This window comes from Pezoporus wallicus, unplaced genomic scaffold (genome assembly GCF_028554395.1).
Source record: "Pezoporus wallicus isolate ANWC-B61680 ecotype Strahan unplaced genomic scaffold, APGP_CSIRO_Pwel_v1 contig_13766, whole genome shotgun sequence".
Taxonomy (NCBI): Eukaryota; Metazoa; Chordata; class Aves; order Psittaciformes; family Psittacidae; genus Pezoporus; species Pezoporus wallicus.
This window is the reverse complement of record NW_026635291.1, coordinates 1034773-1048044: the sequence shown is the minus strand read 5'-3', so window position 1 is coordinate 1048044 and position 13272 is coordinate 1034773. Positions and strand designations below refer to the sequence as shown.

Sequence of the window (13272 nt, the reverse complement as noted above, 5' to 3'; positions counted from 1 at the left end):
CTCTGTTTATGTGATTTAAGGCAGGATGCTCCCTAACTGAGGTTTTAAAGTGGACACACTACAGGGCTTTTCTTTTGGGGTTTTGATCCACTACTCCAGGCACCTCTAAATATGCATTAGGAAAAGAAAAAAGAAACCTAGCCAGACCCAGCAGTTAGCTTACTGGCAAGCCCTTCAAAACAGCCCGATTTTCAGAGACATTCAGCACCTTCAGCTGTCCTTGAGATGAATGGTTAACGTGAGTGTCGAACAACACTGCAAATCAGACCACTCATTTGCCAGCATACATCTAAATATAAGTTAAGTGTCTATCTTCAAGCTGCCAAACCTGATTATTTTTGGCTGGTACACATACTATACAATCCTATGAATCATTATATGTAATGCTACAGGACCGTGGAATTATGTTGGCAGAGCTTTACAGAAAGGAATAAAAACAGCGTGGTGGTGAACGAGGAGTGTGTTGGGAAAGGGGCTTTGTCTGGGGGCAGCCTCACCTGTAGGGCTGCTCTCCAGTGTGCGTCCGCAGATGCCTGGTCAGATTGGCCGAGCGTGGGAAGATCTTCCCGCAGTACCTGGAGGGGGAAAGCCAAAGCACCATCAGTGCACGGTGTCCTGCGCACCACATCACTGCCACCACCCATCACCAGCCACCACCGGCTCCTCGCGCGCCATCAGGAAACCCCTTTACGCAGGAATAACTCCAGGAACCCATGTTCCGAGGGAGGAAGACCTGGAGGTCAAAACTACCCGAGCGATGCCCGCTCCAGAGCAATGGGATTCACAGTGTGTGTGACCCATCTCCAGAGGGACAGAGCAACAGGACATAGGGGAAGGGCAGGAAAAAGCAAAGCCCTACCCGAACACCCAGCACGGCCCCAAACGCTGCCTGACTTCGCAGCTTACCTTGGAGACCTGGGCATGCACATAGGAACACAGTAATCGTAGTGACCCATCCCCAGTGCATTTGCCCAGCTTCCATTGAACTGGAGATCCTCCTGAGCCTAAGGCTGCATACTTGTGGTTGGGACCCTTTGGCTGAGTTTCTCCCACCTATTTTTCTAAAAGCTTTCTGAATGCACATAGGCTTTGGACATCCACCACCTCCTACAGCAGCGAGGTCCGAGCTGAACCGTGTGTTGTGTGAAAGAACCTCCTGTTTGGTTTAACCTGTCACTCAGTAACTGCATTTGATGATACCTCATTCCCGCATTAAGATAAAGAGTAATTAATCACTACCTAGTCATACTGCACTGGAGACTTTTATAGATCTCCTCTATTGCCCTGTTTAGCTGCTCATCATACTGAATGGGCTTGATCATCCTTCCTGGAATTCACAGGATTTCCTTGCAGATAAATGCTGCAGCACTGTGTTACTGTTGTCAGAAGATACTGCTGTGAGTCTGACAGCCTGCTTGGAATAAGGAAATGCAGCAATAGGAAATGAAATCAGAGAAGGAACGGTGTTCCCCAATAAATCTGATTCACAGTAAAAGGAAGGGAGGTATAAATAAAAGTATTCACTGGGAAATAAAATACTAAGGATGAAGGGTTACATTCAGTGACCATGAAACCTGATGCTTACTGCTGCAGAAGGAACATAAGACATTCAGTACCTTCAGATGGCCTGAACATGAGCAGTTACTGTGAGTGTCCCTCAACAATGAAAATCCAAATGTGGACTTGTGAGTGCATAACTAAACATAAGTTTAGTTCCTCTTTTAGGTAGAAACCTCAATATTCAGCTGACATCTGAGCCCACAGCTGTTGTGGCAAACGAAACTAAGAGCTACATCAAACAAAACACATACCCCCTTACTGCACCCAGGGCAAATGCAGTGGGAGCCACCACAAGAACCCCCAGTAGCTGCAGGTAAAACTGCATAAGCAGAGAGAGGTTTTTATTCCCTAGTGATCTGCTCTCATACAAGCTTTTAGAGCTGCAATGAGTACCTAAGTACTTCTGTAGATACTACTGTGCTCGAAAAAGCTGTTTACTGTATGCCATTTGTAAAATACCAATGTTTTGCCTAGCTGAGACTGGACATCGCTGTGATTGCACTTGCACTGGAAACCATGGCATCTGTTACAAGAAACTCGGCTCGGAGGATCCTGTTTGCTTGAGAATCTCCAGATCTGCTCTCAAGGTTATTAAAAATTACAAAGCAAACAGAAGATGCTGATTTTCTACCAGACAAAACAAGCTATTTCAGAGGGAGTTAGTCATCAGAATGCTCTGTTCTAATTCTGCTGCTTCTGTTTTTCCTCCCACCCCTGCCAAGACAGCAGAGATGTCCACGTGGGGTTGCTCCGCTGCACGCTGCTGTCTGATGCTCCAGCTGGGTGATGTTCTCCCAGGGATGCTGTAAGGTGCTGCAGGCACGCCCTCTCCTCTTCAGGGTGCCCAGGCCCTTACCTGCAGGTGTAACGCTCCTTGCCCTTGCGCAGGATGGGATCCGATAACGTGGGAGGCGGAGATCGGAAGTTGAAGGGGTGATGTGGAAGGGGCTGCAGGGAGGTGCCAGTGTCTGCCTTCATGGCTGCAAAACTCTCCAGTTTCTCTGTCATTGTTTCTATGGCTGACATCTGCAAGGACAAGGCAAGGCCTCACGTCATAAGGATCCACAGGAAAACAATGTAAGTGCATAAAACGTCTTTCAGCACCAGTGTGCTGGTCAAAGCCTGCTGCTGCTTTTGCTGGGCTCAGAAGGAAGCAGCAGTGAGCTGCAGACAGGCAGGTGAGCAGGCAACGGTGGGGCAGAGAGGACAGGGAAGTTCTGGGCAGGAGGCAGAAGAATCCTGGCCAAGCAGAGCGGGAGGGGGCACAGGGGAATGCGTGACCAGGGAGCTGGGACAGGGGAGAGGCTGAGGCTGGAGGGGTGAAGAGGAGGAGTTAAGATCAGACTCAGGATGGAGCAGGTCCACAGAGAGTTTCCCTAGCAAAGGGGCCAGCATCTTAAGTACATGTAGGAAAGGTTCAGAAGCCAGCAAAGGCGACGGAAGGGTGCGGGGGAGATGGCCGAGCTTCCTGGAGTGCAATTCCAGCCAAAATACTCTACGTGAGCTGGGGCTGGATGAGTTATGGTTTGGAGGAGCACAACCTACACATCAATGTCCGGATGGGAGGTGCAGGCACGCAGGCCTAGAGACTCGTGCCATCCCTGGCAGTGTTCAAGGCCAGGTTGGACAGGGCTTGGAGCAAGCTGCTCCATGGAAGGTGTCCCTGCCCACAGCAGGGGGTTGGAGCTGGAGGAGCTTTAAGGCCCTCCCATCAACTCAAACCACTCTATGATTCTATGACTCGGCAACAGCCATGTTCTCACATAAACACTGGATGAAATACCGCTGCAAAAAGAGGGAGAAAGGGAAAACCATGGAGAGAGAGGAGAAGGGGAAAGCAAAGAAGGAAAGAAAAAAGTTGGGTGTGCAAAAAAAAAAAGAAAAAGCAGAGGACATGCACAAACCTCCTGCCTAAGGAAACTCACTTGTGCTTTCCTGAGAGCAAAACAGGAAATCCAAATCTAAGAGAGAAATGCAACTCGGAGAACTCTGCCGCCATCTCCACCGCTCACTTTTATGCACTCTGGAGAGCACTTCCAAGACACCAAGCAGAAAACAGGGTTCAAGCAAACAAGGCAGCAATAAAGCTGCCTCCTCCCTGCCCATGACATCAGCGGGACAGCCGGGAGCCCGAGCGAAGTCAGCCCGAGCGCGGAGCGAGCGGAAGGCAGTAGGAAGCCATAGATCAAAACTAGATGCTCTATTGTACAGGAAGGGCTGACCTTTTGCACGTTTACACTTTATTAAACTGGGCTCAGGGGGGGCAGGGAAAAGAGCCAAGATATTGTTTAAAATGTACGACCATAAAGAAAAAGTTGTCTTAATCACCCAAGCCTACATTGTGGAAGGCTGACAACCATTCATAAGCTGTAAAAAAGAGGAGTAGTAAAACCCATTTCCTGATAATAGATCCACGGCCCCTTAGTTGGAGGCTCCCAGCCCATGATAAATAGTAAGTAATACTTAGCGCCAGCCACTTGAAAAGGTTCCTTGATCATTTACAGCAAAAGCTCTGCCCCAGCTGCCAGTCATGTAACAAAACCATCACGTTAAAATGCTATCCGGATCTTTCAGAGCTGTGCCACTCAGCCCTTTGCCGGAGTACCTGGAGCTATCTTTTGTTGTGCCCTGTTCTTTAGGCACTTAGTCAGAGATGTTTGCTGGCTTGATAGCCGTAGGCTTGTTTTAAAATGCTAAGCCCCGGCCGTAGCCTCTCCAGTGGCAAAGGCACTTTGCTATTTAGGGAACAACTGCCTGGTTATAATGAAAAAGAAGGGGAGAAGAAAAGAAAACTTAACAGGTGAGAAAAGGTCTTTCCATTAAGTTCTCACAAAGTTCCACCGTTTCTTTACATTGTCCAGGGGTTCATTTAAAAGAGACAATGCGAGAAGAACTCCCATCAGAGCAGAGGAGCCACTGTCAATGACTGGCTAAGAAAGAAAAGTGGCCTGAAATTCGTTTTGGGAGAGAAAGCATCTTCTGAATGCTGAATGCTCAGCCTTTATTACATCTTTTGGCATGACCACATCCCACCCAGGGCCCTCCATGAGAGCTGGGGAATTATTCACAGAAGAAAAGGCCGAGACCAGACTTGTGTTCAGAGAAATGCACGTAGAGGGTGCCCCTAACTGACCCCGTACGTGAACACTGCTCTTAATGAAGACAGGAGCAGGATTCCCTGAAAATATGACTTCTAAAGGCAAAGATCCAGGATAATATTGGATGGGGATCCCATAAATCCTCCCTCCCCCCTGCCACGTTCTTGAACAAACCATATTAGAAATACCCGATTGACTACACAGCATGGGAACAGCAGCTCCCTAGATCAGTGATCTTTACACAGCCACCCACTTTATGAAAGCTGAGTTATCAGGAAGCTTTGGGCTTGAGTGATTGTAAATTTTAGGCTATTCTGTGTGATAAGCTATTAGAGATAACCAGACCTTCCACATCTTTTCACTGCCATGGGAAGAGGACGTGGTCAGGATCTCAGGAACAATGTTAATCACCTTCCACCCAATGCTTGCTCCTACTCAGGGCCCATACGCTTCTCATCGTCTTGTTGGGTTGCTTTGCCACACCAGCTCCTCCCTGCTATCAGATTCTTTACAGGCAGATATCCCCACTATTCTAACTCACACAAACACAGGATGTTCCTGGCCAGCCTGTCACCATTATCCAGCCTCTACGAAGGAAAAATCGGGGGAAGTTATTAACCAAACTCTGAGGCTGATGCGAAACAATGAGGGAACTAAGTTTAGCTGTGAAAGCAACCAGGACCCAGCTTTCACAAACCTGCACGTTATTTATCTAAGGTGGGAAACAGTATCAGAGGAGAACAATGCATGTGAATAGAAAGGAGAGCACAATAACGACGACAGAGCCCAGCTCCCTGCGTGTTTGTGGCAGGAGAGATGGAGGATCGCTGGTAACCATCACACTGGGGACAATGTAGGGCAGCATGTAGCAGGGCTTGCTCCATTACCATTATGGAGCAGGGAATCCTAAGGATAAAGAGCAGCATCCCTTCTTGAAGAGTTTAGCTATGGCTCATAAGATAAGGGGGGTTGTAAAGCGGGGTGATTCTCATGAACGGCCTTGGTTGCACTGGCCTTGGTTGTGCCATTCAAACACTGTGGGTAAAGGCCTGGTGGGGTGATGGGGTGGCATTCCTGGCCCACTGTCCAATGGGAAAGCTGTCCAGCAGTGTTTCCCATCACTCAGCAGTGACTCAGACCCAAAGGAGATGCAGAGGGAACAAATATCCATGAGCTCTCAGAGAACAGAGACTAGAGCAGCTGTGCAGGAAGGAGAGAACATGAGGTCTCCATTGAGTGACCCATCCATCACCTTTAGGAGCAGGCAGGACCGAGCCCCAATTCTATGTTACCCTGCAATTTTACTCCTTCTTGATGGTGTAAGGGAACTGCAGACAGGTGTAAAATGCTACTGCCTGGTGCTGAACAGTCCTTCTCCACTCTGCACTACTGCAAATGACTGCACCAGGTGTTCCCAATGGGAAAATTACATAGGCATTGTGGCATGTGAAAGGGGAGTCTGGCAGACTATACGAGCTGTCCAGACCTCATCCCTGTTCTTCTGTTAATGCAAAAGAAGCAGCAAGGCACAGCTACCATCCTCCTCAAAGCAGGCAGGAAATTAAAAGTATCTGAAAGTAAAACAGGAGGAGCTTCCAGCTGGGCCTTTGGATGAGGAAGAGCCTGATCCAATGACCTGTTTGCACCAGCTCCATCTCTAATTCCTTAGCTTTCAACCAGCACCACATTGTAACGTTACTGCTTTTACCTGGGGGTGAAAAAGCAGCGGGGAGGGTCGCAGGTACTTCTCCTTTAGGGCACCCACAGGGTCTGTCACCTTCCGCTTCTCCACCCTGCTGGACAACAACACAGAGGGTTACATACCTCACAGGCAGCAAAGAACCACCCAAACCACTTGCAGAGGTGTTTAAAGGACATACACGAGGCTGATCTCCTACTGACACAAATGTCTTTCTTCTCCTTCTTACTGGATAGCACAAATTACGACCCACAGGTTACCTCACAAAAAGCACTGGAAACGACACGAGAATGGATGCCCTCCTTTGGGCAGTGTTTGCTTAGCTGTCAGAGTGACAACCAAGAAAATATTGTGCTCCTTCTATGTGAGGACTAATGCCTCTGCTGCAGTGGTTTATAAGCCTCTACTCTTATGGAATGTCATGTAAAAACCCTACATTTACAGCAAAACCAGCACTTGAGTGGGAGAAGCTCTGGAGTCCACAGCAGCAGCCCCTGCCTGGTCTTTGAGAATCGGTCTTCATCTTAAGAGTTAACACGGGGCCAAGCTTCACAGCCCCAAGTGTGCTGAAATCATCAGGTGTTTCACATCCATTTCCTCCCTTGCAGCTGAGGTATCATTTGCAGTGAGTTCCTCTGAGCAGACGTGGACAACCATTTAGGGAGGCAGGAAGCGGCGGGAGATTTCTGAAGCCACTTGAGAACATGAGTTCTCCTGATGGCTCCATGTGCAAAACATTCCATGCTTAAGCACCTTACTACGGCGAAATGCTCCTAAAGGGAGCTCCTCATTTTGGCTTTGCTTTCATAAACTATCCTGCTGTGGGGAACCTGGGCTGTGGAATCACCAAAAAGAGAAACTGGAATCTCCTCCGTGGGAACAAAGTGTTATGAAAGTAACTCCACCAAATGCAGCTGCACCTTTAAATCACCAGAGCAGAGTCCACCTCAGCTCAACCAGCAGAAATCCAATAGGAAGAGTAATTTTAACTATGTTAGTCTGGCATAAATGAGAGCAAATTATTTTGCTGCATTTCAGCTGATTGGTGTGTAGATCAAATTACCAAAGAGTTTAAAAGAAGAGTCCTGCAGAGTGCTACTTAGTGAACTGTATTTAATCTGCATTTAATTTTCCCTGGGTAGAAGGCAAGAGAAGAGCTGGATCTGAAACGCAGTCACAACTACTGTGCTTTGGGGGGTACGTGCTTTTACCAGAGTGAGTTCAAGCATCTCCAAAGCAAAGTTTCTCCCTGACGCAAGGTGAAAGAGCAAATGTCCCGAGCAGAGATTTACCCTCTGGAACCAGCTCGATTCCCAGGGGATGCCCCAGCCCAGGGTGGACCATAAACCTCCAACCTTAGTGAATGACAGCGTCTCAGGCAGCTTTCCCATCTCCTGGTGCCGGGCAAGGAGCACACAGCCCACGCAGAGCCTTCCCCATCAGAGCAGAATTCCACAGCCACCGAAGGATTAAGCTGATCTTTTCAGCCCAGTGCCTGAGAACATCACCTTAACGAGGCCGAGCTAAAAACTGCACAGATTTCAGGCTGTCTGGCTGCATTAAATTATATCACCAGGAGAAAATGTCAAGGATTTAAGTGGCCTTTGGGAGAAAAACGAAGGAGCCAAATGATGTGAGAGAGTCTGATAAAGAGAAGTTTAGAAACAAAATATTTCCATATTTTTCAAGCTGGGACTTGGAAGCTCTGCTGTTTAGCTCATGACATCAGGAGTCTGATTCACAAGCAACTCCACTGCCGACTTTCTATTTTAATGTATTACTAAAACTATATGCATCCCGTGGAATGCACCAAACGATGCCCCCATCCTTCACTTCCATCTGTCTTCTGGACCTTTACGGTTTTCCCGAGGCTGCTATTTTAATTGGCAACGGCTTTTCCAACCCGTGTTATTTTAACGTTCCTACTGAGAATGCCCAGAGGTGGCAGGGCCCTGCAGTAACGCGAAGCTTTTGCCTTTCCATCCCATTTATTTTGCTCCCCAAAGCACAAAAATAAACGCGGGGCTGTTTACATCATCCCCGATGTCTCCAGGAGGAGATGACCGCGGTGGTCCGGGACAGAATGCGCGACATGTCCCGGGCTGTGATGCAGCGTTTCCATCACAGATGGCAAACGTGTGAGCGAGCAACACGGCATCAACCCTGCGAGTCTGGCACAGCGAGAGACGCGTTCCTAATAGCAAGCAACGAGGGCTCCCTAATCCTCATCCCAGCTGACAGTTCCTTGGCCTGCCTAGACACTGACATCATTTTTTCCCACAGTTATCAGCCGTTCAATGCAGTGTGGTGGTGACATAGGTGCTGGTCTCCTGCTCCAGCCCGGGGAAGGCCACAGCACCCGCTGCTGTTCGTGGTCCTTTGTCAAGTGAACCACCCCATCGTGCTGTGGTGACTGTGAGGCTTTCCAGCAGCTCCTGTGTGCATCCATGACCCTTCCATAGCTGGGTTTCTGCAAGGCACCCCTGCAACACTCGTATTTAGCCCGAGTAACCAAGAACTAACCATCCCCTTCCAGGAACTGCCTGTGCAGTTACAGACACCGAATCCAGGAGCCCTCCAGGCCAAACCCATGTACCAAAAAGAACGTTACACTGCGTTCCAGCCTAAGGGAAAATTAATTACCATGCTAATGTCCAAATCAAAGTAGGTCAGGGTACCTCTTTTGCTAAAAAGAAGCAAATGGTATTTGCTGCGTGACAAACACAGCTCATCTGTAGCAGAAGGATAACCAAGGTAGTGCCAGGGCCCAGATGGGCAATACACAAACTTGCTGGTACCCTCACTGTAAAGCTTAAACTAATCTAATTTAAAACAATTTTCCTTTAGACACAGGTTTTACAAAAAGCACTGAACCAACAGAAGGCTCAAGTCTTCCCTTTACACCTTCTTCTGAATTCATTCCTTCTGGAAGCTGAACTGGCAGTTGGGTAACTTCATCCCATCTGTTCTGTGCATGACTTCCATGCTCAGCTTATTCTAGGCATGACCTAATGCATGGGGCCTTCCTCAAAACCCAGCAGCTTCAAGTGGAACTCGAAACCCCTTGTTATCTTCTAAGACAGATTGAGTCTGCAAGCAGTGTATATGGGAGGGATGCAGGTAATAACATGCTACCACGTATTTACACAGCACACGTTACCCCAGACCTAAAAACGCTTCAGAAGGCTGGTCCACAGCAGCAATTCCTACGAACTGGAAAACTCTAAGAACAGGAATTAGAGAGAAAAAGGGGGGTGAGGAGGAAGAAAGGTGAAGCAGCTCACAAAGGCCATCAAGTAAGGCAGTGGGAGAGCTGCATTTCCAGGCTCCCAGGGCTCCTGACTCATTCCCAAGCCATGCGAGCCCAGGCTCCGAGGCAGCTGAACTCTGCATTCTTATGGAATCAAACCTCTGGAATCTCTCCAGAAGAAGTGCCATCTTAGCGTTGGCTCGTGGGAGAGTCCTTAAATAGGTCAAGTTCCTTTGTTATCAAAATAAGGATGTGCTCAGTACATATTGATCAGGAGCACTCCTCACCATTATGCAGCCCTTCTGATTCAGAGAATTCAAAGTGCTGTGATAAAGGAGAAGTACAATCAACTGGAGCAGACCTTCACTGCTCCTTCTGACCAATCTAATTCCTGACCTGCCTCAAGTGGTGCTGACAGCTAGAAAACCAGCTCGTTAGAGGAAACGCTTAAGGCAGGGTATGTTAATACCTGTATATGGGGTCCATGAAAAAGGGTGATGGCTTAGCATAATGCAGGGATGGCTGCTGAGGCAGTTGAGACTGGGAAATCTTGGGTAAGACTTCACTTGCCATTAGCTTCCTCTCCCCATAGATGTGGTTTTTCCGTGGCTCTCTGCCTCCGTTCTGACTGGCTCGGATGCGGTTGCCGATGCTCAGATCCAGCGGCTGCTCCTCCCCTGAGGACGGGGCTGGCAGGACCTTCGGTGGCGGCAAGATTGGCTTAATCTCTTTTGGCTTTGTGGTGAGATCGAAGGGTGACTCTGAGCTGGTGCTGCCGACTTTGTGGAGGTCCCTGGGTGACTTTGGTTCTGCCTTGACCAGCAAGTTGTGATTGAGGGTCCGCTCCGTGAAAGGATAGAGGGAATGGGGGAAGTTGGGGAGGAACTGAAAAGGGAACATGGAATGATACGGGAGCGACCCCATCTTTTTCTCCTGCATCCCCATAAAGCCAGGCCCAAAATACTTCTCTGCGATGGAGGCGATAGCTTTAATAGAGTCATTGGCTGCCCCCGTGGTAGGCAGCAAGTGCTCTTCAGGGGGAGGAAAGAAGGAATGCTGAGAATAGAAGAGAGGGATCTCACTCGTGTTGTTGGTGGAACTTGCAGACACAGAGCTGCTGACAAAATCTGGCTTGCTCTCCATCTGTTTGCTCTTATCTTTCGTTTTGTCCCTGTCACTCTCTGCATCACTGTCCAGGTCGGAACCAGTGCCAGTAGTGGTGTCCAGATCTGTGCCTGTGGTTGTGTTGACATCCTCAAAGTCACTGCCGTCGGACATGTCACTGTTCCTGGCTTTTAGCTTCTCCAGGTAGGAGTTTTCCAGGCTGCTTTCACATTTCTCCTCTCCGGAAGCGGCCTGGTTGCTGTTGCTCACTGCGGAGATCAGAGGAAGTGCTGGGTTCCCGAGGGGGCTCGGGAGCTTTGCGTCCGGAGTGTGGTTGAGGGGGCTTTTGAGCAGTTGTGTGGGTGGTAACAAGGGGGGCCTGGGGTACAGAGAGGGTGGGAAAATCCCTGGGAATCCCGGCGTGAGGGCAGGGAATGCTGGGGGGGCAGGTGAGAATGGAAGACCCCCCGGGTGCGGGCGGGATGGAAAATAATCATTAAACCCCAGGCTGGCATGATTGAGGTTGGGAGAGGGCTTGGATTTGTCCATCATGGAAGTGGGTGTGAGGGGCAGGCCAGGGGCAAAAATGCCCCCAGGGTTGTAATGGTTCTTGCCCTCGCAGAAGCGCCGGTGCTTGTTGAGGGAGGAGGTAGTGCTGAACATCTGGCCGCAGTCCTTGCACTTGATCTGGGTGCGACAGTCCGCGTGCATCCGCTTGTGCCGGCACAGGTTGGAGAACTGCGTGTAGGATTTGTGACAGACCTCACCTAAAGCGTCAACAGAAACCAACAACAAAAGCCGTATGAAATTAACAGGACGTGGCGGGAGCTCAGCAGGAGATTCCCCAGCATCCCCCGCCCCTTCCACCCTGCCCCAGAATCTCACATCCTTAAGGACAGAAGAGATAACAGGCAGGTTACACACGGACCAGACCTTGGGAAACCCACCTCCACATTTCTCCTGCTAAGCCATCCCACCATTGAGCTGTTCTGCTTCAGCTCTCCCCAGATAAAATCAGGCTGATGAGGCCATCTGGTCTCTTCAGTTTACAAGGACGTGGGAACGTGTCTCCCTCTCTAAAGGCTTGCCCAGGACTCAGCCTCACTGCGCTGTGATCTTCGCTACAGGTAAAGAGGCAGCCCCACGAAGTCTGGACGAGGATGCAAAAGCAACGCTGCATCCAACGCCCAGCCCTCACCCACCTGAAGGCCCAGACCTACCACCACCATTCCCTCTGCACAAACCACCTTCCCAAAGGATCTCTGCAGAAACAGCTCTACAGAAATCTGAGCGGGGATTTTCAACAGAGGTAATAATGCATTATAATAATATCTATTTCCATGAGCTGGTCGCTTTCCCTGTAGTCCTGGCATGGCAGGAAGCACTGAAGGCTGAAGGGGAATGACTTTGCCACATTTAATCAAACCTACCCTTTCTTTAATGCCATTAAGAGTAAGTAACCACTCCGCAGGGATGTTCTATAAATACTTTGCCAGCCAGGCCTCCGTTCAGTGAGAAGCAGGGTGAGATCTTGTACTCACTGAGTTACTGGGACACCCTGGCAGTGCTAAGTTAAGGCAACATCAGCGTTCTCTTTAATGACCTGTAAATACCAGGCTTTCAAAATGTGAATGTTTATGACCCCTTTCACCTGCAGGCTTGGCTGCTGTGGAAGGACCAGGGCAAAGGAAGAACAAACTCCCACCCAAACTGCTCTCTACATCAAACCACTGTAACTTTTTATTATCTGATCCCTCCTTCAACACAGGAATAAATCGTGCTCCTTCGAGAATTAACATGCTTCCTTCACCAGGGAACTGCTGCTATCACCATGCTGTACATGTGGGAACTGAAACAAAGAGAGGGAGAGTGTATTGCTGGGAGCTGGGCAGGCAAAGGCCCAAATGCCAGTTCTCCCAACACCTCATCCTCCAGCTCCGTGATGAAGTGGTCCTTCCTTCCTCCTTCCTCCCTCCCAGCTATTACTGACAGATACATGCAAGCACGGCTTTCCCTACATTTTTTTCCTTACATCTTTAGGATCCACATTTAGGATTTCTTTTAAAGATGTTTGCATATTTGCCCTTCCCAGAACAAAATTCCCCCTTTCCAAGTTTAACCACCTCCCTTGCCGCGTGCCAAGGGATGCTAAATGGTGGTTTAGAAGATACACGCAGCCACAGATAATAAGTGGCTGATCTGTTTAAGCAGATTGTATCACAACTGTGAGCACTTGTAACAGTTTGCACTGGCTCAACACTGTGTTTGTGGTGTTTGCGTTATTTTCAGTGTATTTGCAATACTACCAAATAGAAGTTACACTGCTCCCACATGGCAAAACTCAGTAAGAAGACCAAGGATAACAAATGCAAAGTCTTCCAAGGGAATCAGGTTCCTCTCTTCCATTTTCCACCCCAGGAAGAGTTGCTAAATACATCCAACACTGCACAGAATTCTCTGCAGAAAAGTGCTATAGCTGCGAGAGCTCACATCATCACTGTAAAACAGGGAAAACTGGCACATTTTTTTAAGTCTCCAGTTCTACAATGATTTAGTAATGT

The 13272-nt window shown here is 48.9% G+C and overlaps 1 protein-coding gene across 8 annotated transcripts in view; it reads right to left on the bottom strand.

The window, feature by feature from the left end:
• Positions 1-13272, bottom strand: part of PRDM16 (PR/SET domain 16) — a 270501-nt gene that overhangs the window by 10562 nt on the left and 246667 nt on the right. For 6 of the 8 annotated variants that reach the window (XM_057418033.1, XM_057418026.1, XM_057418009.1 and 3 more), the window contains 4 exons: positions 10077-11478; positions 6367-6454; positions 2417-2586; positions 498-575 (listed from right to left, as the gene is read on the bottom strand). In XM_057418033.1, coding sequence (XP_057274016.1) covers positions 498-575; positions 2417-2586; positions 6367-6454; positions 10077-11478 — 1738 coding nt within the window. The remainder of the gene's footprint in view (positions 1-497; positions 576-2416; positions 2587-6366; positions 6455-10076; positions 11479-13272) is intronic. The other 2 variants (XM_057418019.1, XM_057418002.1) reach the window with 1 other exon arrangement.